Genomic DNA, 22,153 nt, shown 5'->3' on the forward strand with positions numbered 1-22,153 from the left:
GTTCCCTGCTACTGGGTGGCCTGGACAGCGAAGCTGGGTGCTCGTGGCATCCCTGGCTGGTCCCCAGAGCACCAGGGGTGGCTTCAGCAGGGTCTCCCACATCCCCGTGATGGTGAGGCTTTCACCCTGCTGCTTCTTGTGGGGATGGTAGAGGTCTTGGCTGCGCCCCCGAGGTGGTGGTCTGCGTGCTGGAGGTCCCGGCTGCATCCCTGGGGTGGTGGTTGGGGTGCCGGGTCCTGCCTGCCGCTGGGAAGTTCAAAGCCCTGGCTGGGCAGGGGCTGGGGGCTGCGATCCCACTTGCTCCCTCTCCCTTGTGCCCTTGGTGCTGGGTGACACCCAGGGCTGCAGGACAGGGGGATTGCGCCGGGCGGCACGGTGAGGAGCAGGGAGGGGGTGAGGGCTCAGCTCCCTCCCGGCAGCAGCTCACCAAGGCAAGCGGCTCCCGCCTGTCTTCGGCCATGCGGGACTGCGCTGCCTTTATCCAGCCACCTCGCGAGGAGACCCGGGGAGGCAGCCACGGCCCCAGGGCAGGGTCCCTGGGCGCCAGGATCTTTACCCCTGCTGTGGTCTGCTCAGAGCCCAGGGACAGCTCACAGTCTTGGGCCAGCCCTCCCCTGCTCCCTCCTCCGCTGGTGTCCCAGGGAGGGATGTGCCCTGTCCCGCTCCTTGTCCGGGCTGGTGCTGCCTCAGGACGGGGGTCGGGCCACGTTCCCCCTCCAGGCCAGGCAGGTCCTGCAGGTTCAGGTGCCCGAGGATGCCCCGCAGCAGCCGGGAAGTTGACGGCCGCGACCCCCAGCGTCATCCAGCAGCTGCAACAGGCGGAGCGGGGCCATGGCTGCTGCCCTGCCGGACCACGGGAGCTCTTGTGGCCGGAGGGACCCAGGAGTGTGGGAGGGCCGCGCAGGCGGCACCCTTCCTGCTGCTGCTGCTGCTCGGCCAGCCCAGCGCACGGCCCCGCACAGCCCGGGGCAGCCGCCTCGCCCTCCCCGCCCGCTCCCGGCCCGAACCCCCAGGCGCCGGCTGCCGCCAGCCCCGCCCCCTTTGCCTTCCATTGGCCAGCCCGTCCGGCTCCTCGCTGCCCATTGGCCCAGCCCCCTGCCATGTGCCTCTGTTTATGAGGCGGAGCACTCCCGCTCCCAGGCGGTGCTGCCATCCCCCGGCCCTCGAAGAGGCTGCGGGGCCCGGGTCGCCTTGCCCGCCCCCAGCCCGGGCTGGCCGGGGAATACTGCTGCCCCTCGGGCTTGTTCCCCCCCGGAGGCTGCGGAAAGCGGGACAGAGTTCCACCCGCTCCCTCTGGGAACGGGAAGGCGACTGCCGGTGGCAGCGCCGCACCTAGCTAGGGCATCTCAGCCCCGCAAGGAGCTGCACAAGAAACACAGCGAAACCCGGGAGCCCCAGGGAGCAGCCAGGCTCGAGGAAAGCTCCTGGCACAGGAGCGATGGCCCAGGCACGTCCTCACACTAATAACCAGCCCCTGTTTCCCTCCTCACCCTCTGAGCCCACAGCTCCCAGGAAGCACCAGAACTGAAGAGTCCGATGGGTTTTATTGGGGGTTCAGCAGAGCTGCACTACAGGCAGACGCCCTCCCAGCTCCCCAGCCACAGGCAGCTGCAGAAACCCCACCTGGTTTGCAGCACAGATGAGTGTTGGAGTGAGGACCCGACGCTGGCGTGACGCCCCTGAACACAGTGATGACACAACGCTCGCAAACCAAAGAGCCAGCACAGGACCTACGGGCCCCAGCCCGGGGTCCCAGCACCACGACACAAGGGTGCAGAGCAGCCTCACCAAAGCCTTACCCCAAGCTGCCCTTTTCAGATGTTCACAAGAGGAGAGGCCACACAGCAGGCAAGGAGCTGCTCTGCTGCCAGCTGCTCCCTTCTACACTTACAGGCACATCCCAGGCAGGCACAGGACCCCAAAGGCTCTGTCCTCTCGCTGCCCACACGCAGCAACAAGCAGTGTCTGTTCTCATCTCACAAGCTGACAGTGACTTCATTTTCCTTTTCTTTCTCCCCGCTACAGGGTGAGAGGTAACACTACACATATTAAAGGAACTTTACATTCAACACCACACCATCCATCCCTCTTAATGAAGGTGTCATCCTCCCCCCTCTTCGAGTCACCTGTCAAGTGCTGGCCAGGTTGATTTGTGGGTTGGGTTTGGTTTTTTTCTATTTGATCTCATGGCTCAAGACCCTGAAAACCTTCACACTCCTACAAGAATAAACAGTTGTGTTATGCCTCTAATTTATGGTATTGCCTTTTCATGCACTGTTCCTTCTCTTGTGGAAGCCAGGACAAGGGCAGCACCAGGTTTAGTCATCGACGGTGATGTTGCGGAAGAGATAGGCCATGGACTCGCCGTTGTGGATTCGCCGGATGGCTTCGGAGAGGATCAAACTGATATCCACAGTCTTTATCTTGGGGCACTGCAGCTTCTGGATTTCGTGAGGAACTGTGTTGGTTACAACCACCTGCAGAGTGCCAGAAAGAAAAGCCTGTTAGTTGTGTCACTGCATGGACTCCAGGAGCAGTGCTGTGCTGTGCCTCCTGCGTCACCGTGCACAGGATCACAGGGGTTAGAAGGGACCTCCAGAGATCATCATCCAACCCCCTGCCAGAGCAGGGTCCCTGGGACAGGTCACACAGGTCAGCATCCAGATGGGTCTGGAATCTCTCCAGAGAAGGAGACTCCACACCCCCTGGGCAGCCTGTCCCAGGGCTCCCTCACCGGGAAGAAGTTCTTCCCCATATTGGTGTGGAACTCCCTGTGCTCCAACTTGAGGCCATCGCCCCTTGTCCTGTCCCCACAGACCACAAAGGTCGGGAGAAGAAACCCTTGTACTCTAGAAAGATTAAAATGAGCAGTCAGCCCCCCAGGACAGTCAGTCTGCTGAGGGGACTGGTGTGACCAGCACTCTACAGCAGCCACCTCCACACAGGCTGAGGGTCTGAGAAACAGACATGTCAGACCCTGTGATCTAAGAGGGAGGTTTGAAACTGGAACCCCTTAATGTACCCTCCAGCCCCAGCTCGGGGAGTGAGACAGGCAGGCAGGCTGCAGGCTGGGAAAGGAGTCCCAAGCCCAGCTGGGGCAAGGGGAGAGCCCAGGTGGGGATGAGAGAGAAATCACACACAAAGGCAGATCTGATCTGAACAAGGATTAATCACACGTGATTTCTGGGGTTTGTAAAACAAAGAACCAGTTAACTGAAAGCATCTGGTGAAAGCAGTCATCTGGAGATGAGCAGAGAGGACAGAGCCCTCAGGTTTAAAAGGTTTAAAATCAACCTGGCCACCAGCACCAGCCCTTCTTCTCCAGGCCAGAGAGCAAACACACCTCATCAATGGAGGATTCCTCGATGAGCCGGGGGGCATCTGCTGACAGGAGCCCGTGAGTCGCCATCACAAAGATCTTGTAGGCTCCACGCTCCTTCAGGATCTCTGCAGCAGCCACAAAGCTTTCCACATCATCGATGATGTCATCCTGAGAACAAACAGAAATAGCATCAAAATGAGAAGTTTCCTGTGCCAGCAGGGCAGGAGAGGATCTGCAAGGTACTGCAGCTCTGGAAAAGATAATCCCTGGCTCCTTCAGCTGCTGTTGAGATGCAGGAAAAGCCAGGTGCTGGAATTAAATCTGGGAACGCCCTTTCCCTCATTTACAGAGCCTTTTGTTGGTGTGCAAAGCAAATATTGTGTCTTGGAAACAAATGAGTCCCTGCACATGCACACACACCACAAACTGAGCTCATGAAAATAAGGCAGGGGGTTTTTCATGGTGATTGTAGCTGCATGTTGATTACTTACTCTGCAGCATGGCACAGCAAATATGAGCAGCTCAGCAAGATTAGTTTGTTTGGCTGGTTTTGTTGGCTTTTGGGGTTTTGAATTCTGGTTTTAAAGCACTTCAGGAGGTTTTTCTGCACGTCTTGGATTTGAGTATTCACAGACATCTGATGTTCGTAGATTCAAGGGAGCAAAAGGTACTTCAGGGCTTAAAGTGCTCAAGTATCAAGGGCTTTCCATAGAAAACTGAAATAACCAAAGCCACCAGCAAAACTGGAGAGAAAAGGAGTAACAATCCCATTCCCACCCCATAGCAGCAGTGCCTTCCACCCTCTGGGATAAAGCAGAATAGATGCTCAGAGAAAGCCACCCCACCCCCCCTTTCCATCACTCTCATACCACTATGATGGCAATTCTTCCTCCAACGTCTCCAACCACAGTTATTGGTGGTTTCTCCTTGGCCATCATCACTGAGGAATTAAAAAAAAAGCCTGGGTCACTTTGTCTTGAGGGAAACAGCAGCAGCTCCACCACACAAGCAGCTCAGCCCTTAACTGCTGCTTTCATTGCTGCACAAATACAGACATATGCTTTGCATCACCCTGACACCCACCCAAGTGGGTCACCACAGGTTTAACCATCCTTTTCTTCTTAAATCATACAATCCCAGACTGTCTGGGTTGGAAGAGACCCCAAGGATCACAGAGCTCCAACCCCCCTGCCACAGGCAGGGACACCAACCTCCAGGCCTGGAGCTACACAAGGTTGCCCAGGGCCCCATCCAACCTGGCCTTGAACACCCCCAGGGATGGGGCACCCACCCCCTCTCTGGGCAGCCTGTTCCAGCCCCTCACCACTCTCTGCAAAGAACTTCCCCCTAATATCTAATTTAAACCTTCCCTCCTCCAGCTTCACTCCATCCCCCTTCTCCTGCCTTATCTACCCTTTAACAAGCTGACTCCCCTCCTGTGTCTCTGCTCCCTTCAGGGACTGGAAGGCTGCAATGAGGTCCCCCTGCAGCCTTCTCTTCTCCAGGCTGAAAAGCCCAGCTCCCCCAGCCTCTCTCTGTAGCTGCTCCATGCTCCATAAAGATGAATCACAATGTCAGGGGTTGGGAGGGAGCTCAAAAGCTCATCTAGTCCACCCCCCCTGCCAGAGCAGGAGCACCCAGACTAAATCCCACCAGAACACATCAAGGTGAGGTTTGAATGTGGGGTTTGACTCCCCAAGCTCTCTGCACAGCCAGAGTTCAACAAACACCTTCCCCTGTACCTTCTCCCACAACTCACTGATACCAACCTTTCCACAAGAATTCCACTGCTCCACTGTTACCTTGGTTACACCGACACAGCTCAACCAGCAGCCTTTCCCCCCCAAGCCTGTATATCCTTTCCCTTCCCCCTCCCCCCCACCAAAGGTGAGCAGAGAAGGCTCCTCTTACGTGGCAGCTCCAGACCAGGGTGCACCGTTGCGTTTTTGACCATGGGTGGGGAGTGGCGCCCGTCGTCCATGTCCTGCTCGGTGCACTGTGCCTCCCCGTGGATCACCGCCAGCCCCAGCCGCAGCCTCTCGGCGTAAGACTGAGCCCTGCAGGGACAACCCCAGGAAGGGGTCAGGCTGACACAGCTCCACAGCTCAGCACAACAGGCCTCCCCCAGAGCCAGGGCAAGCAAAGGATGCACCTCTCCGGCTGCCCACCCCCCCCGAGCAAGATGCTTCACTAGAAGCAGCTTTTAATTCCTCCTTAATATCCCAAACCTCACTCTACCCCTTGGCTGCCCCACAAGGGTCTCCTGGTGTTTCTCCTGGTGTTTCTGCCTGTGCTGAATGCTTTGAGGTGGTCAGGCACTGCAGGAACTCATGCAGCAGGTTATGAGAAGCACCCAGCTCTGCAGCAACAGAGACCCCCCCAGTTTACCCCCAAGTTTACTCCCACAGGGTTGGCACTGCAGAATTCAGCTGCCCATCCCCACCACAACAGACATCCACTCCATTCCCAGCCACCAAAGACTTGCAGACCAGATTCCTGATCCTGTTGGGACCCTCCCAAATTTTTCCTGGTCTATCAGCCCAGATCTTTTCCAAGTTACTTTTAACCAGGTAGAAAAGCATCCATTTACCTTTTAGCTGCATCAGGAGATTTGGCTACAATAACTGCATTTCTGTAGTCTGGAATCTAAATGTAATAAAAAGTTATTTAAGTAAAAAGACCTTCTCATTAGCAAGTAGCTGATGTGACACATGGCTGAGTAATCCCGCCCAGTCTCCTTCCCCAGATCTAGACCTTCATTCTGCAGCCATACACTGGAGGCAATTGCACCCATTTTCATCCCCAGTATTTGGATGTTCTGCCCCAAACCCAGCACAAGTAAGTTTAGTAGAGGCAGCTCTGTGCCTCCTTCTCTGCTGGTGCCCACAAGTTACAGCCTGGGCACAGCACTGGGCAGAGCTGTCTGAGGGAAGGAAGAGGGAGGGGCAATGATGGGCTCTGGGGGCCAGAAGTATCAAAGCCTGGCTCTCACCAGCACACAGAGCCCCAGCACACAGCAGGCATCACCCCTGAGCTCAGAACCGGCAGAGGTGGGAACATAGACTGTGTTTAACAAACACTACATGGACTGCTGTCTGCAGGGGAGGGTCTGAACACCCCCCCTCAAACCATCACCTTCTGCACATGGCAAATAAAACCTCCAGGCCCTGGTCCCAGCTCTGCTGTGCTCAGCATTCCCACACTCAGCCCAAGACACAGTCTATCAATAATTCAGAGCAGTCAGACACCCGCTGCTGAACAAAGGGTGAAGGGACACAGTTTAACAGGTTTTAAAAGGTGATTAGAGGCAGGAGCAAAAATAGCACCTCTCACATGGCACTGACTCTACAGAGAGCAAATTCATCCCCTGTGTGTGGCCAGGAGTTCAGTTCTGTCTAGGTATCATCACACAACATAACATTTTCCTCTATCTGTGAGTCTGTATCCCCAAGGAACACACAATAGGAACCCCCTAAGAGTGAAGTCATTGACAGAAGGTCCTTCATGACCTAGTGTGACAACACCACCTCTGCACAAGCAGAGGCCCAAGGCTGCTACCACACTGAGACGAGTTCAGACACACTGATATATGTAGAACTAGAGTAACCTCACTTCTTCCTGTATATACTGGAGCAAGAAAGGGGATGCTCTCAGGTTGTCTACTGGGAAGCTGAAGAAGCCTTGGATTTCCTTTTGGTGCAGGTCCATGGTGATAATGTGTGTTAAACCTACAGAGACAAACAAGAGAGCAACTCTTTAAGATGACTCCCACACAGGAGGGATTCCTTGAACATCACCATTTTCCAGACTGTTTTAGCTATTACTCAAGACTCCTTAGCTATTACTTATGTGATAAAATAAGAGCAAACAGGTTGAGGTAGGAAGTTCCCAAGACATAATGAGCAACAGGGATGTGGTAAGTCACAACACTGTCATGTCATATTTCAGTGTGACACTTCTAGGCCACTTCCCCAGGTGCAAGTTACACAGAAATAAAATTAAAGTGAAGAACATTCATTCCCCCAGAGTGGCTCAAGGGCTCAAAGGCACATCCCCATACCAAATGGGAGAAGAGCAGAAGGACAGACCCTCTCTGGGATGCCAAGCAGCTGGATGCAGTGCAGCATCCAAGCCAGGTGACACCCACCTGCCTTGGCCAGCATGGAAGCCAGCAGCTTGCAGACTATGGAGCCCCTCTTCCTCATTTTGCTCTGTTTGCTGTAGGGGAAGTAAGGGATGACCCCGATGATGTTCCTGGCGCAGGAGGTCTTCAGTGCATACGCCATGATCAGCAGCTCCATGACAGCAGTGTTCACATCCCTGGGAGATTTGAAAACCAGGCCAAATATTAGTGCTTTTCCAATGCAACTCCTTTAACTTTTATACCCCTCTCCTCACCAAACTGCCAAGCCAGCACTGTTACATCTTATGCTAATGTATGCAAGACCCAGACTGTAATTGTGCAGCTCCTTCCATCATGCCACAGCACATTACAATCAACTGCTCCATGTACAGGACACGACCCTAGCACTCAAGAGCTGCAGACCAGAACTTGATTTTCTAGTCTAACATGAAGTGTACAATTATTTCTCACAAAAACAAAGGAAAAGAAGCATTTTCCTCATTTATGTTGGAACAAATGTCACTTCACACAGTGTATTTTGAAATAAAAAAGCCTTTCAAAGCAGCAGCACACATGTAGCCAACACAACTTCTTCCACACTGGATTTATTTTCTATTTTTCTGTTTAACAACATAAGGCAGGTTATTTTTCCTGCTCTAAGAAACACTGCTAAGTCCAGAGGTGTCACTTGGGTGGAGGTCAGCACCTCCACACTATCTAGCTCATCTAGAGATGGAAGAGCAGCACAGTGAAGGGCTGTGTCTTAAAGACAAAAGGAGAAAGCAACACAGGCAGAACATATCTGGAGACCACAGCAAGGAACAGATGTAAAACCCCATTTCCAGTTCACTTCTCCACAATGACCAGCATGACCCAGCAGGACTGCAGGAATCTACATTTTAATTGGAATTTTAATTTTGGGAAGAAGGGGATTTAAAAAGCCAAGCCCTTTTAGTTCCTTTACACCAACACGATGCAGACAGCATCGTCACAAACTGACTTGAAACCATTTGGGAACTGAAGAACATCAGTTCACAGAATCACAAGGCTGGAAAAGAACTTTGAAGATCATCAAGTCCAACCAATCCCATCCTAAGCTAAACCATATCCCTGAGCACCTCATCTACCCTTTTTTTAAACACATCCAGGGAAAGTAACTTAACCACCTCCCTGAAAGGAGAAGACAGAGGGACAGGCAATCTCAGCCAGTCTCAAGTGACAAACCACTTCTCCAGACTGGTCCCCAGGAGGCCAACACTGCTGGTGGCTCAGCCATTGAGCCCAGTGACAGAGCAGGGGCTGAGCAGGCCATTCTTCACACAAACAGCACCGAGCAGCTTAAAGCTCTGCAGAGCTTTCTGGATATCACCCAGACATTGCTCGAGGACTCATTTTCCACCTGACCACCAAGGATGGCTTCCCCCAGAGCTGAGAGATACCATTTTCCAAGCCTGACCTGTGAGAAACCTCTAAGCATTTCCATGTCTCCACCACAACCCCCCTTCTCTTCAGAAATCAACCTCTGTTTGTGGCTCTTCATTCCGTGGCGCTCCGGGTGTCTCCTCTCCCACCGGCCCCAGCAGCCCTCACACACACAATGCCGTTCACACACAAGAAAAGCTTTGTTAGCTCTGAAGCACCCAGCCAAGAATTACATAAAACACAGCCCCCTGCCACGTAGGACAAGGAGCAGACAAAGAACTGTTTCTTCCCTGTGGTGTTTAGCTGTGCCAGCGGGGCCCTGAGAGGAGAAGATGCTACTATCAGTGTTGTATAAAAACAACGGGGTCACGTTTAAGCCTATTTAAAGTTTATCCCAGAAATTCCATCTTCTCCATCACTATTTTTCAAATTACTCTTTAAAAAAATAATTATATATGGGAATACATGGCAGGCAGAGAACAAGAGTGCTCCTGGGAGAAAGAGCACCCACTGATTTTAAAAGGCACCGGCAATCCTGGTACTGCTGTGGGACACTGGTAGCCACACTGATGGAGAAGCACCTCAATATTTAAGCAGGACCCCACACTGGGCTCCAGAAGCTCCTGCAGACCAGCTAGCAGAGACAGGAGCAGAGGTGGATGCATGTGTCCCTCAGGCAGGACTGGAAGGGAGCTCCTCAAGGCAAGGAACACCCACTCGATGCTTGGTGCTGAGCTAGCAGCCACACTGCTCTGCTCCTCTGCAAGGGGCACTGATCCCAGTCAAGGGCCTGGCTCAGGATGGGAATGAACATCTGCAGTGGAATCCCAGCCACAGCATCTCCAAATCAGGTACCCAGGAGAGCACCCCAGTGTCCTTGCTGCCCTCCCCAGCTCCAGCCTTGGTGCTGTGCTCACAGTCACTGCTGGAAAGCCTGGGGGACTGGCAGTTCCCTGCCAGGACATTACAGCCAGCTCAGCTATTCCCCACCCCCCCTTACCACCCCCTCCAGCAGCCTGGAGCCCCCCTTGTTGCTCCCCATCCCTGCAGATCCCTGTTCCCTTATGTGAAGCTGCCAGTCAATTGCACCACAACCAGCACTAAGAGACTCCTCCTCTTGCTTTGAGAGTTATCACCACACCACCAGTTCTTTCCTTTTCCTATGTGCTGAACATGGAGCTCTTTGGTTTCCCCTCCCCTGAGCACTACTCCACACACCAGCAGCCTTGGATGATACCAGTCTTTGCAACTGTGTTGAGTTCTGCTGCATGAACAGGGAGCTTGGATCAAACATTCAGCTCCTCCTGTTCTCTCCGTGCATTTATGATGCAAACTAAATTCATGCTGCAGCAAAACAAGGCTGGTTTTCCCCTCCCTACTCCTTTCCTACTAAGCCCTAGTATTCTGTTTGCTCTTCAAACTGCTACTGAGTGCAGCAGTCCCAGTCACAGCTTATGCACCACACTTGTTTCTACTCTCCTGAAACCCACCACCAAATTGAGATGTCCCTGTACCCATCAAGCAATGCAGCAAGGCACAGCTGCCTCTGAAAACATGACCTGGCTGCACACTGCTCCTCACCCAGAGGGCCTTGAACATTTTGGCTAAAAAGGACCCATTTCTTGGCCCACAACATGAACTCAGGTTACAGAAAAGCCAGGGGCTCAGCAAGTTAAAAGCTGGAGAGGTTTTCCCCTCCCAAAAATCCTGCTGCCCCTAGTGCTCTGCATTCTCTCTCTGCAAACACCTGATGTTTGATGTTCACAGGGCTCTCAGTTACAAGTTATTTCCAAGAACTCTCCAGGGAGGGACAGAAGAATGGCACTATTCACCCAAAACAAATCCACTGATGCAGGATTTAATCTTGTACGTATTTAGTCACTCCCTCAGGGAGGAAACACTTGGAGCATCTCTCTGGAGGAAGATGGGCTCTAGGAAAAGTCTCAGCCTGCACTAAGAACTCTAGAAGTGAGCAAGCTCATCCTGCAGTCCTACTGATCTCTTTACAACAGGCCAGGCATGACAGAGGGGAAGTTACCTTGCCTTCTCAGTGGCTCTAAGTCTTCAGCAAGCAAGGAAAACATTTGGGGTGTTCTGCTACCTGCTTGAGCTCTGGTACCTCTTAGTTCTTGTGATCTCCAGAATCTGAGCAGGATTTGGTAACTTGGAAAGCTTTCAGAGCAGGAATAAATATCCTTGTTTTGCTAACTGTGCAGAAGGCATCCTGTCAGCACCTCTCCTACCCACAGTTGGTCATTTGCACTGTACTGCTGCTACCTCACTATGCTCTTCCTCAGCCAGCAAGGTTCTTGGGGTGAGCAGCTGGGTTTTTACCCCCCTGGTTACTCACAGAACTTCTTTCTCCCCTTACTCCAAGGCTAAAACAACCCAGAAGAAAACCAAAAAGGCTCTCAAGAAAAGGCCCAACAACACTAAGGGCCATAGGAGTACTGTAGGGAGGCTATGTGCTTCCACCTGAGCTCACTTCCACATCACTGCAGCAGAAGGGGAGCAGTAATCCAGCCTGTAATCAATAGCTGTTGTTTGCTGCTGGCTCTGTGGCTCAGTAATTGGAAGGCAGAGGAAGTTACACATCCTGAAATTGAAGTGCCAATCAGGAATCACCCAGCAACTGCAAGGCCAGGGACACACAGACCAGGGACACACAGACCAGGGATGTCTCACTTGAAGCCATCAGTCACACTTGTTCTTGCCTCAAGTGACACACTGAAGGTATTTGCTGGGGAGCTTCTCAGTTTGTTGTGGTGCAAGTGATCCCCCAGGAATTTTAACAGCATAACACTACAGTGTCTGAAGTGTCCATCAAAGCACTGACAGCACTGGGGACAGCTGGGTTATCATGCTGCAAGCAAACACAGCAAAACATCTGCTGAGCCATGAATTCAAAGCACATCACTGCTGGGAAAACAAACCTCAAGTCTCATACCTGGGGATGGTCTGGATAATGAAGATATCCTGTCCCCTGACGGACTCTTTTATTTCAACTCTTGTTTCTGAAGAAGACAGAAAACAGTCAGTTTTGTTTCCAAACTTCAGATTGACAGTAACAGCCCACAATGTTTCAGCAGAAACTCTGCTCACTGCTCAGGGTGGATGAGGACTTGCTGCTCTTCTGCCCTTTGTGCCCATACACCCACTACACAAACACAGATGAGCCAAGTGGGTTTTCCAAAGGCTGCTCCCAGGAAGTAAAGATCTACCATGAAGTACCAGAAGGTTGGTTGTATTCACAATGCAAACCCAGGCTGAACAGCTGTTCTCTTACATGTAGAAGACACAACCCTAACTCTCAACAAGAGATCTTCACTTCTCCGTGCTGGTGCTCAAAACAGTCAATACCACCTTCTTTAGCAAACAATGAACCACCCAAAGCAGAACAACCTTTAGTACTTACCAAGAAGGTAACTCTGCTCTTTTGGAGCTTACTATGAGGTGGGCTCCATACAGGCTGGACAGCCCAAGGCAACACCAGCAGCACAGAGCTCAGAAAGAGAACTCCCTGCTCAAGGCCAAGACATTCCAACACTGACACAAGCTGCAGACCCAGGTCTCTGCTGAACATAATTCCTGCAGTCCCAGACCCAAAGGCAAAAGCTGACCCCTGAAGCAGCTCTGCAAAGCCAAAGCAATGACACCAGGTTTCCTGAGGTGCCTGTTTTCACCACTCATTTCCTACAGTAATGAACTGGAGGGCAGAGGTGAGTGAAAGGAAAGACAGACCCACCCTGCTACCAAATTCAAAGTCTAATTGCCTGGGCGCTGGCAGAAAGCTTAAGGCACTCACTGGGCTGAAACCACACTGATCTGCTGTGCAGCCATGAGGAACACCTTCAGACCTTGTAGAAAGTGACCTGATTTAAAACTAACCCCCAAAAGGCAGCAAGCTGCTGCTACTGCAAACATAACAGCCAACCCAGCCACAGCCAGACAGCAGCTTACACACCGTGTGGCCCGTTCTGGCTGTAGAAGCCACAGCACCATCCAACACCCTCACGCTGAGCCAGTGACAGGTCCATCCTGCCCTCTCCCCTCTATCAGCTCCCTGCTTCTAGTCTCTTTCAAATAAGTAACTGAGCCTCTGGAGCTGTAAATGACTCACAGCCATTGAGCTCTTAACCAGCACCTTTGTGTTTTAGCCCAGCATCTGAAAACAGCACCTGAGGAGATGAAAGCAAGCTCCAAGAGGCACAATGCCCAGCACAGCCCTGAAGCTGCACTCTAAAGCAAGGGGGACAGGTCCTTGCTAGGGCAGCTGTAAGCTTCCTGTGGCAGGGGAGGGCTGGAAGGTGGAGGTAATTTAGCAGTTTTCAAGGCAGACAGAAAGCAGGCCGTTACTTTGAACCCTGTGGGATGGTTTGCCAAGCACCAAGGTGTGTAAGAGTCTGCAGCAGGTGACGCCCCGGGTAGGGCTCTCCTTGAGGCAGGAGTGAGCTGATGGGCAGGCAAACAGGTAACAGGGGGAAACAAGGAACAGGTTTAATTGCTTTGTCCAAGGTCAGACATGAGGTTCAGCACTGCCAGAAGCAGCAGGAACATCACAGCTGAGTCACAGCACTTGTTAGACAGGTTTGGCCCATGGAATGACCTGTTATTTCTAAGGTTACCTCCAAACTGTTGGAAGTGGTAAAGGTTTCTCTCACCTCCATTGGTTTCCTGGTACACCACAGATTTCCCCAATTCAGCACCAAGACGCCTGGAGAGGAAAAAAAAAGGTATTTAAAAATGGAGGAACTCAGCAGGTCATGATCCACAGCAAAGACCAGATCAACCATTACACAGCAGCAAACCACAGCATGGCCTAACTGGGAGCTGAGCGTGCCCACCGGGCTGCAGAACCACACATCCTCCCCTTCTCAGGAGTCTCTGTCCCTCCGAGGTCCCCAGAGAGAAGCCTGGGACACGCTGCTTCTACAACAGGTTCACACCACCCTTGAAGAGCCAGTCCTTGTATGACTGACCAGAGGCTCCTCATGGCAAAGGACATCATGCCAGCCTATGCGATGCCACCATACACAGATCTGTTGTGGAACTCAGCCTTAATGATTTATTCAGACTTGATGATTGGCAACTGAGTCACTTTGAGTCCCACAGCTTTTTATTTTTACTTTTTTCCACCCCAAAATTTCCTTCTGAAACAACTCAGCTGACTTTGGCTTTTTAAATTACTGCTTCCTCTTGTTAAATGCCAAACCTGTAACATCCATCACAACAAGGGTTACAGTCACCCTTTAAGTTCTTTTAAAATTTCTTACTTGCAGAGAACAGCTGGAGCAAAGCTTCATTTTGAAGAGCCTTTCAAATGCCTCCAAAAGACAGACTATTCCCTCAGGTGACGCTGCTGTATTTACCTGTGCTGACAAGCAATCCATCAGTGAGTCTTTAGAGGCACACATGCTTTAACTGTGAGCCTCAGCTGACAAGAAGATGCTTAGAGTAGGTGAGTTGCTGCCAACTCAGCTGGCTGGAGCACAGGGCAAGTCCCTCCTCTCTTCTAGGGTCTGCTTGGTGGCCACATCCACACGCTGGACTGGGAGACACGACTACAAAATACCTTTGTTCAATGTGTTGAGGTATTTACTGGGACACACACCAAAAGTCTGTGCATCAGGACTCACCCTAAAGAAAGGGCCCACATCTATTGCTGGCTTTCCCCCAGTCTATCTCCTTCAGCAGTTGGTCTTTCTCCACCTCTCCTTAGGCACAGACTCAGCCTTGTACTCCAATTGTCACAAAGATTCATTTTTTCAGAAGTCAGTGACCAAAACAACTCAACCCTGTCACATGCTGCTGGCCCACCAGCGACTGCAGGACTCGGCCACGAGCCCACAAGCTGGAGGGCTCAGCCAGAAGCTGGCCTGGACAGCGTGCTTGGGACAGCTGTGATAACAGATACTCAAGTGCAATGTGATGTATTCGCTTTGCTGGCTGCCACACTCTTATCTGCAACGCACACGTTCTGATCGTGTGTCTGCCAGCGGGCCTGGCCATGGCTGGGCAGGGAATCTTACATGTGAGATTGCAACCAGTTCAGTGTCACCCAGGGACTGTGCAGTCCCAAGCAGGCAGGCCACCCAAGCCTCTCATTCAGCTTCTCTCATCAGCCCTGCTAAGTTAAAACTTGCAGCTGGGAGGCAAAGGCATCTCCATACTTTCAGGATCTTCAGAACAGAGCTGACATGCCTGGGGATGGACACACAGCAGAGAGGAGTTCTGGAGATGGGATCCATCAAGCACTTACTTGCTGCCACCCATTGGGATCCTGCTGCTTTTTCTGTTACAGCCAGGCATCTGCAACCACTAAGCTTCAGCCTCACCGCTGCCAAGACATCCACATCAAAACAAGCTCAAGAGTTACACACACACCCCCCGCAAACCAGTGTGTGTAGGTAAATGTTTAGTGACTCACACTTGCTCCTCCACAACTGCACAGCAAGCCTTGCAAGCTCCCTTCGGAGGCACGTGCACCCTGACTTCACTGTCAACCCTGCATCTCATGGGAGGAAGGAAAGCTTCAAAAACAGTCCAGACACACATGTCAGCAGAACACCCCTTGAAGGTGGCACCTGCAGTGCTAAGAGGTGGAGATTTGTGATGCTCTGCAAGGAAGAACTCAGAGCCCAGCACTCCCCTGTTCACGTTGTCCAGCAGCAATGCAGTCCCTGTGCTGCTGAAAGGAGAAATTGGAAAGGCAGGTTTGCTCCCCAGTGGAAAGAGGGACACTCATCAGCTCAGCTTGTCAAGCCTGGGTGCAGACAGCAGCTCAAGAGACAGTGAGTAAGCAGCTGCCAACGCAAAGGAATGAGCAGTAGTGGATTGCTCTGTCAGACAAATAAATCCCATCTCTGCTCCAACTGCTGACTGCAAGTAAACAAGAGGAGTGGCAATGGGAAGGATAAGAGATAAAGCTGCCCATGGAAGTCACACAGCAAGCCCACCGCAGTGCTGCGGCCCCGCGGGCGCGGCAGAGGGGCTGACAGGCAGCTCCACCAAGGCAGCTCAGGTATGTTTACCCAAGGGGCACACCTGCCACTAAAGCAATTCCTGAAGGCTCTGCGTAAGCTGAGACTTCAGCCAGCAAAGGAGTCTAATAAAACCTCCATTTAGTCAAGGCTGCTAGAGAGGGGACTGCTTGCACAGCTCCAAACTCCACAGGGCTCCTGTCAAGAGGGAAGGAAACCTGTACCCAAGTCAAGGACAGAGCACAGGCTCAGCCACCACACAGCCTGGGAGCAACCACTTCTAACAGGAGCCCAAAGAGAACTCCCCCTTCCCATCACCTCTCCCTTTTCCCCTTCCATCCCCAGCTCTTTTCTCCCCTTGGTGCAGAAGGTCCCAACTGCTCCATGGTCAAGGCAACAGAGGAATTAAAGTGACAGTGAGGACTCTGTGTTGGGCTTCAGGTCTAAGAGCAGAACCCTACAGACAGAACCCATCACAATTACTGGAGCACTTGTCTGCAGGCACAGGCACATCTACACTAAGAAAGGAAGAGCTGCTGCTACAGGCAGCCCTGAGCACGCACCCCCCCAGCTTCTTCTCCCAAAAATAACACTTTAGGTCTTGGAACTAAATCACATCTGAGAGGAAAATGAGCTCCTTCGACCACAGGCCTGCTGTGTGGGGCAGCGTTTGGCTACAGGGCAGTGGGGGGCTTCTGCAGACACTGAAGTGTTTAGGACTGGTCAGGCTGATTTTTATAGTATTTGCAGAAATCTCACTTACTGGCCAGCTGTGTGCAGACATGGGAGCAGGAGTGCACTTCTGGGAGCTCCTTCTCCATCCAAGGGACACACAAACTCCATTTGGAGTCAGGTTTATTTTTTTAAAACCCAGCAATCTTCAGAACTGGGATCTGTTATAAAAACTACCCACACACAGTCCTGCCAAGCCCAGCACAGAGGGCTGGCACAGTGGGACTGAGGTATCACTCCACCCAGCTATAAGAGATTTTAATACCATCTCAGTGTAAGCTTTCCCTGTGTGATCACTCACTGCTCCTGATAGGGAAAGCCCTGTTCCTCACTCCCCTAAACCAGCTCCTCTGGGACCTGACAACATCTAAGAGAAAAATTCTCTTTACAGCTTTAAAAATCTTACTCAGAGCAATTAGCCACTAAAAGCTCATGGAGAGACTTAGTCCAGATCAACATAAATATCACCAAGGAAAGATGGCCTAACTTTCCAGTCCCAACACCTGCAAGAGGACCTTGAGCTGTGGTTAATAAAGCCTGTGTCAAATCCACAGCCCAAACACAAACAGCCAGGAGTCAGCTGTGCTTCAGTGAGGAAGTGACACACTGTGGTATTTTAGGAAAAACTCTGGAGCTGTGTTAGACTATGCTTTAAAATGCCTCTCTCTAGACTGTCAAAAACTGCTGCACCCAGCTCTCCAGACAGAGGACAGTCAGTTCAGAGAGCCTTGGTGTTCAGCTGAATCAAAACTCGAGCAGTAAGGGCACTTGCAGTATTTCATGGCATCAAAACCTGTCTCAGTTCCACTGGGAAGGGCTCTCAGCCCCGGCTGTGTCTCCCTCTGCTCTGCAACAAGCACCTAAAAGGCATTTGTAAAGTTCCCTCTGAACAAAGCTTCCAGTCAGCTTGAGTGCAAACATTCAATCTGAAGAGAAATCTGCACCCAAAGCCCTTGACCATGATGTGATTTTATTTTGGCAATATCCTGTTCATTGCTAAACTGGTCCCAGCTCTCCCCATTCCTACAGAGTCCACAAATGGCCACAGACTGCAGAAGGAGCTGGAGCTGAGGGCAGGGGATCTGCCCTGGGCTTGACCATGGCAGCCTGGCTTGGAACTGTTTTTCAAAGTTGAGCCAATCTTTAAATAAAGATCAGTCCACTGGTCCAGCTAGCACAGAGGCAGCACTACAGGGCATTTCCTAATCTCCCTAATCTTCAAGAGCAAGCCAGGAAAGGGAAAGGAAACAGCAGCCTTCTGGATACGCAGCAATATCCTTGTTCAAACACCCTGGTAACTCTCTGCACTCTCCTCTGCCCCTCTCCACCCACCCAGCACGACTGGATACTTGAAGAACCACCACTGCTGCTCAGCTGCCACTTGTACCCAGAGCCATCCAGCACTTGGATCACTTTTTCCAGCCACACCAAAGCTCAACTACCAGCAAACACCACACAGATTTTCCTCGAGTTCTACCACTCCCCCCCTCCTGAAGGAGCTTCCCCTGAACCTGGCCAGCACAGAACAAAGCCAGCCTCTCCAGCCCGGTTACATGCTCCAGCTAAGTGGCACTGAGGCCTCCAAGCCCAGCTCCACCCCACCAGGGCTCTTTCTAGAGCAGAACAGGGTTTGGAGAGCAGCAGCAGCACAAGGTTACTGCGATCTGACAGCCCTCTGCCCTCCTGGTAAGGGGAACTAATGAGGAAGGCTGATGTTACTCTTTCTTTATCCCATCAAAGGTCTTCCTCCAGCTGTGGGAGGTTGCTGCAAGTCCTCCAAACATCCCATCCCCTCCAGAGAAGGTTCCCCTCCTGCTCATTAACACAAACCACCCTGGGTCTCGTGTCATGTACCCAGTTCCCTGTGACCAGAGATGAGAACACGAGTCTCCGCTCTGCATTGTTTAGGCTCATGGCATTGCTTTTGTCTTTAGATCACCAGCATTTTCCATGCCCCAAACCAAACAATGTCTAGAACACTCACACCCACAGTCCACAATGAGTATCACATCCCACAAAAGACAGACCCACAGGAGCACTGGGAAAGCATTACTGAGCTTCCATCAGCAATCCCCTCCAACACACAAACAGGGAGTGGAACACAGCACTTGTACCCTCTGCATCAAGCACTGCAGTCAGAGGGGGAGCTACACCCATCAGTTGTACTTGGGAGATTAACAAGAGCAGCTTGGCTGGACTCCCCTCCCCCTGGCAGCACACAAGGCCCACACTGGTCACAGAAAACTATCTTTCACCCCTGCAAACAAAGCTCATAATCAGGCACCAAGTGTCCTAATTACAGCAGGAGCTTTTCTTTCCATCTGGGAAAGAAAGAGTAAAAAAAGGAATCCTCCTTCTCAATTTATAACATGCAAGTCAACACGTGGCTTTATTTATGTTTCAGTGGTCCTGACTCTAAGGAGCATCTTTAGGATTTAGAGTTTCACAATGGATTTGGTTCTTAAGTCCTCTTCCTGGTAGAACACAAACAAAAGCCCCAAGAGAGCTGAAGCAAAGGTTATCCTTTAGTCACTCATCCTGTAGCCAGACAGGAATGCAGGATGGGAAATCATAAAGATGGGCAGCGTGCCAGAATGCCACGCTCAGAGCCTGAATCGAAAGCAACCCTGCAAGTGTGGCACAAAGTGAAGTGAGGAGGTTGAAGAGCTCTCAGACATCTGGTTTGTGTCCCACTGCTCCTCCCCAGGCTCAAGATTTTAAAAAAGGATAAGCCAGGACTCCCCAGGTATCGACTTTAACATCAGAGCAACAAAGCATCCCAAGGGGCCCTACTTCCTCATAGTGCGTGTTGTTTTAAAGTTCTTTTACTGCTTCTACTAAAGGTCATAAAAAAACTTTAAAAAGAACACACAATATTAGAGGAGAGACTCACCCTCACAGGACTGCTCCAACTATTAAAAGGTGCAACTGGCCTCCCCAGCAAAGTACAGGCTGGGATGGGACACAGGGGGGAAAGGCAGCAGCCACGCAGCTTTTGCGACCTGGAAAAACAAGGGGTGTGTTACTAAGGTGTTGGGAGAGCCCCTGAGCTCTTAAGGGAGGCTGTGCTGAAGCACTGCACAGGACTCTGAACACACACTTCCTTTCAGCAGGTGTTTCACTGTGGGCAAATCTGCCTTATTAACAGCCCCAGGCTTTGCACCCACCTCAACAAGACCTCGTTCACGTGCAGTGCTGCACCCCTTGCTGTTCCAGAGCTGTGACCACTCCCATTTTCCAGAGGGTGAAGCTACAGGTCCTTAAGCCTCAGTTTAAGCAGCAGCCGCGTGTCACACTGTCGTGCTCGTACCACCCAGCTTCCTCACTGAGGCAAAAAGCTCACATCTCCTCTACTACAAGTTTACTTGGTGAAGAACAGGCAGGAGGTCACCCTGGATCCTGCTGCCATTCACCCTCTGAGCATCACTGGGACACAGCAGCACGTCACGCAGCCAGCTGCGCGCGCCACGGCCCAGGGAAGCCTGCTCCGTGTCTCTTCTCATTATGTCTTTAAAAGAGATAAGGAAAAGGGAGTTATTTTTAAGACTAAAAGTAGAGAATAAAGGTTGCCTGTTTGCTCTTTCAGTCCTGAGAACTGGGAGCTCGTCCCCAGGGGACTTGTGCTATGTTCTGTGTTGACACAACAGGACAAGCTGGAAAGCCCTGTCCCATCTGCTGCAGCAGAAGTTACTGCTCTAGATCCAGAGTTGACTATTTTCAGAGTATCAGTGAAGGGAGAGTCACACAGAACTGACCAAATATAGCAAAAATACACCAACCAGGAAAAAAGCACACCAAAAAAAACCCTTTCCACTCCCAAGCACAAGCCATTTCCCTCTCCATCTCTCACCCTGAGAAGCCCATCACTATTATCCCACACACACCCCATCAGCACCAGCGCTTCCAGCCAAACAGCCAAGTCAGCTTCGTGGAGATAATCTGTGCTAAGGATTGCACACACTGTTTGTTAAGCTAACTGGACACACAGGAAGACAGTTTAAGGTGGCAGCACACCTGTATTTAGTCAAGTTTCCAATTTAAGCGCATGTCCTTAGAGACAGGAACGGGCCAGCAGCTGCCCAAGGGGTAGGAAGGATGCTCTCTGCTGCAGCAAACAAGCACTGACCCCCCCTTGGCTTTGGGAAGCAGCAGAAAGGAAATCCAAACCCTGCTTTAGGATGATGCAGATGCCTGTCCCAGAGGAGCCCCTTCGGCTGGGAGCGCCCAACTAATTCAACATAAAAGGTCAAGTGTTGAGGGGAGGTTGGTGCACCTCTGTGCGTGAAGAGCCCCATTTTGGAGCCAGCTGTTACACCCCCCCATTCAGCAGGACTCAGCACATCCATCCCTGTCAAGTCAAGGTCAAACTGCCTACATCCATGGGCTGAAGAATGAAAAAGGGGCACACCTCTATCCTTAAACTCAACCCTCTTTTTGTTAGCATGATGGGCTGCCCACCTCTCCTACCCCACCAAAAGCCACCTCAGTCAGGGCAACTGCAGGTGTCATCCCAAGGTCCACACAAAGAATGCTCCCCACACCCCAAGCAGCAAAGCTCCTGAGCAAGCAAAGTCGCCAGCCCATCACCGCAAAAAGCTGCTGAGAAAGTTTGGAGCATCTCCCAAACCAGTTAAAGCATTTGCTGAGGTTTGCTCAGCCAAGCTTCACCTCCTCCCCTCCCCAAAAGTAAGAGCACTCTGCTGCAACCCCGGTTTTCCCACATTGGGGTAGCCTGTGGAGGCACAGGAGGCAGAAAGCAGCCAGTCCATTTTCCTCACTGGGTCAAACTGAGCTATGGGGAGGGATGAGCTGGTGCAGAGAGAAGGGCAGAGCTGCCAACAGCTCTTGATGCGAAACCTCTGGAGCAAAGGTGTTTGCAGCAGGCACCTTTGGCTCAGGGAGGCGGGAGGATGCCCGAAGCCTCTCCAGCCACCGGGAAGAAAAAGCCATCCTGCTCAAGAGGAGCTCTGGGAGGTGGAAAGAAACTCGAAAGAGGGAACTTACTCCGTGATCCTCTTGGCCAGCTCGGTGCAGGCTGCCGTGGAGTTGGCCGAGAAGACCCGGTAGCCGCTTCTGGCTGCGTTCATCGCCAAAGAGTCATGCAACCCCCGTGGAGCTCGAAAGTGAGAAAAAACAGATTTATAAGGCAACAACAGCTTCCGTGGCATCCTTTTCTTCCTCCCCGCCACGATCGCCGCCCCTTAAGGGGTGGGGAGGGGGAGGAGAAGGAGGAGGGTGGGTTGGAGGAGGAGGAGAAGAGACCTTCAGCTACCTATGGCCTTGCTGCTCCAGTGCTGTGGCGGGTGGAAAAGGGGCGTGTGGGAAATATCACTGGGAAATAAAATAGAGGAGCCGGGAGAGGGGGGGAAAAGCCTGCAGAGCAACCCCCGCCCCCAGGAGCCAGGCCTCGGGTAGCCCCAGCCCAAGCCCGTCCCATGCTCACCTAAAGGCGCCTCACGCACCAGGGAGGGGGAGCAGACACGACACCCCCACAAGCGGCGGGAAAGGGCGGGGGTCTCCAGGCAGAGAGGCGGTTCCCCATGGCTGGGGAAGGTGGGGGTGGGCTGAGGGGGG

General features: G+C 52.1%; 1 protein-coding gene across 4 annotated transcripts; it reads right to left on the reverse strand.

The window, feature by feature from the left end:
- Positions 1 to 1,532: 1,532 nt before the first annotated feature.
- On the reverse strand, positions 1,533 to 22,153 carry PRPSAP1 (phosphoribosyl pyrophosphate synthetase associated protein 1). Of its 4 annotated transcripts, XM_084273676.1 has the most exons (11): positions 22,023 to 22,153; positions 21,584 to 21,695; positions 13,529 to 13,581; positions 11,815 to 11,881; positions 7,470 to 7,642; positions 6,935 to 7,050; positions 5,913 to 5,968; positions 5,234 to 5,379; positions 4,192 to 4,262; positions 3,344 to 3,490; positions 1,533 to 2,477 (listed from the first exon to the last, which is right to left on the reverse strand). In XM_084273676.1, the coding sequence occupies exons 2-11, from the start codon at positions 21,664 to 21,666 to the stop codon at positions 2,319 to 2,321; spliced, it is 1,071 nt and encodes a 356-aa protein (XP_084129802.1). In that variant the 5' UTR covers positions 21,667 to 21,695; positions 22,023 to 22,153; the 3' UTR covers positions 1,533 to 2,318. The 4 variants fall into 4 exon arrangements, with proteins under 4 accessions (XP_084129802.1, XP_084129801.1, XP_084129804.1 ...); XM_084273675.1 differs by lacking the exon at positions 22,023 to 22,153 and having other exon boundaries at positions 21,584 to 21,964; XM_084273678.1 differs by lacking the exons at positions 21,584 to 21,695; positions 22,023 to 22,153 and adding an exon at positions 19,473 to 19,533.

This window comes from Gallinula chloropus (assembly GCF_964237585.1).
Source record: "Gallinula chloropus genome assembly, chromosome: 20".
Lineage (NCBI taxonomy): Eukaryota > Metazoa > Chordata > Aves > Gruiformes > Rallidae > Gallinula > Gallinula chloropus.

Bases quoted from the DNA above. Each gene is read 5' to 3' on its own strand.
- PRPSAP1 (XM_084273675.1), bottom strand. From the start codon at position 21,747: ATGCCACGGAAGCTGTTGTTGCCTTATAAATCTGTTTTTTCTCACTTT. The intron at 7,643-11,814 runs GTATGAGACTTG...CAAATCTCCCAG, and splicing joins ATTATCCAGACCATCCCCAG to GGATGTGAACACTGCTGTCA. The intron at 4,263-5,233 runs GTAAGAGGAGCC...TTAATTCCTCAG, and splicing joins CCCTGGTCTGGAGCTGCCAC to TGATGATGGCCAAGGAGAAA.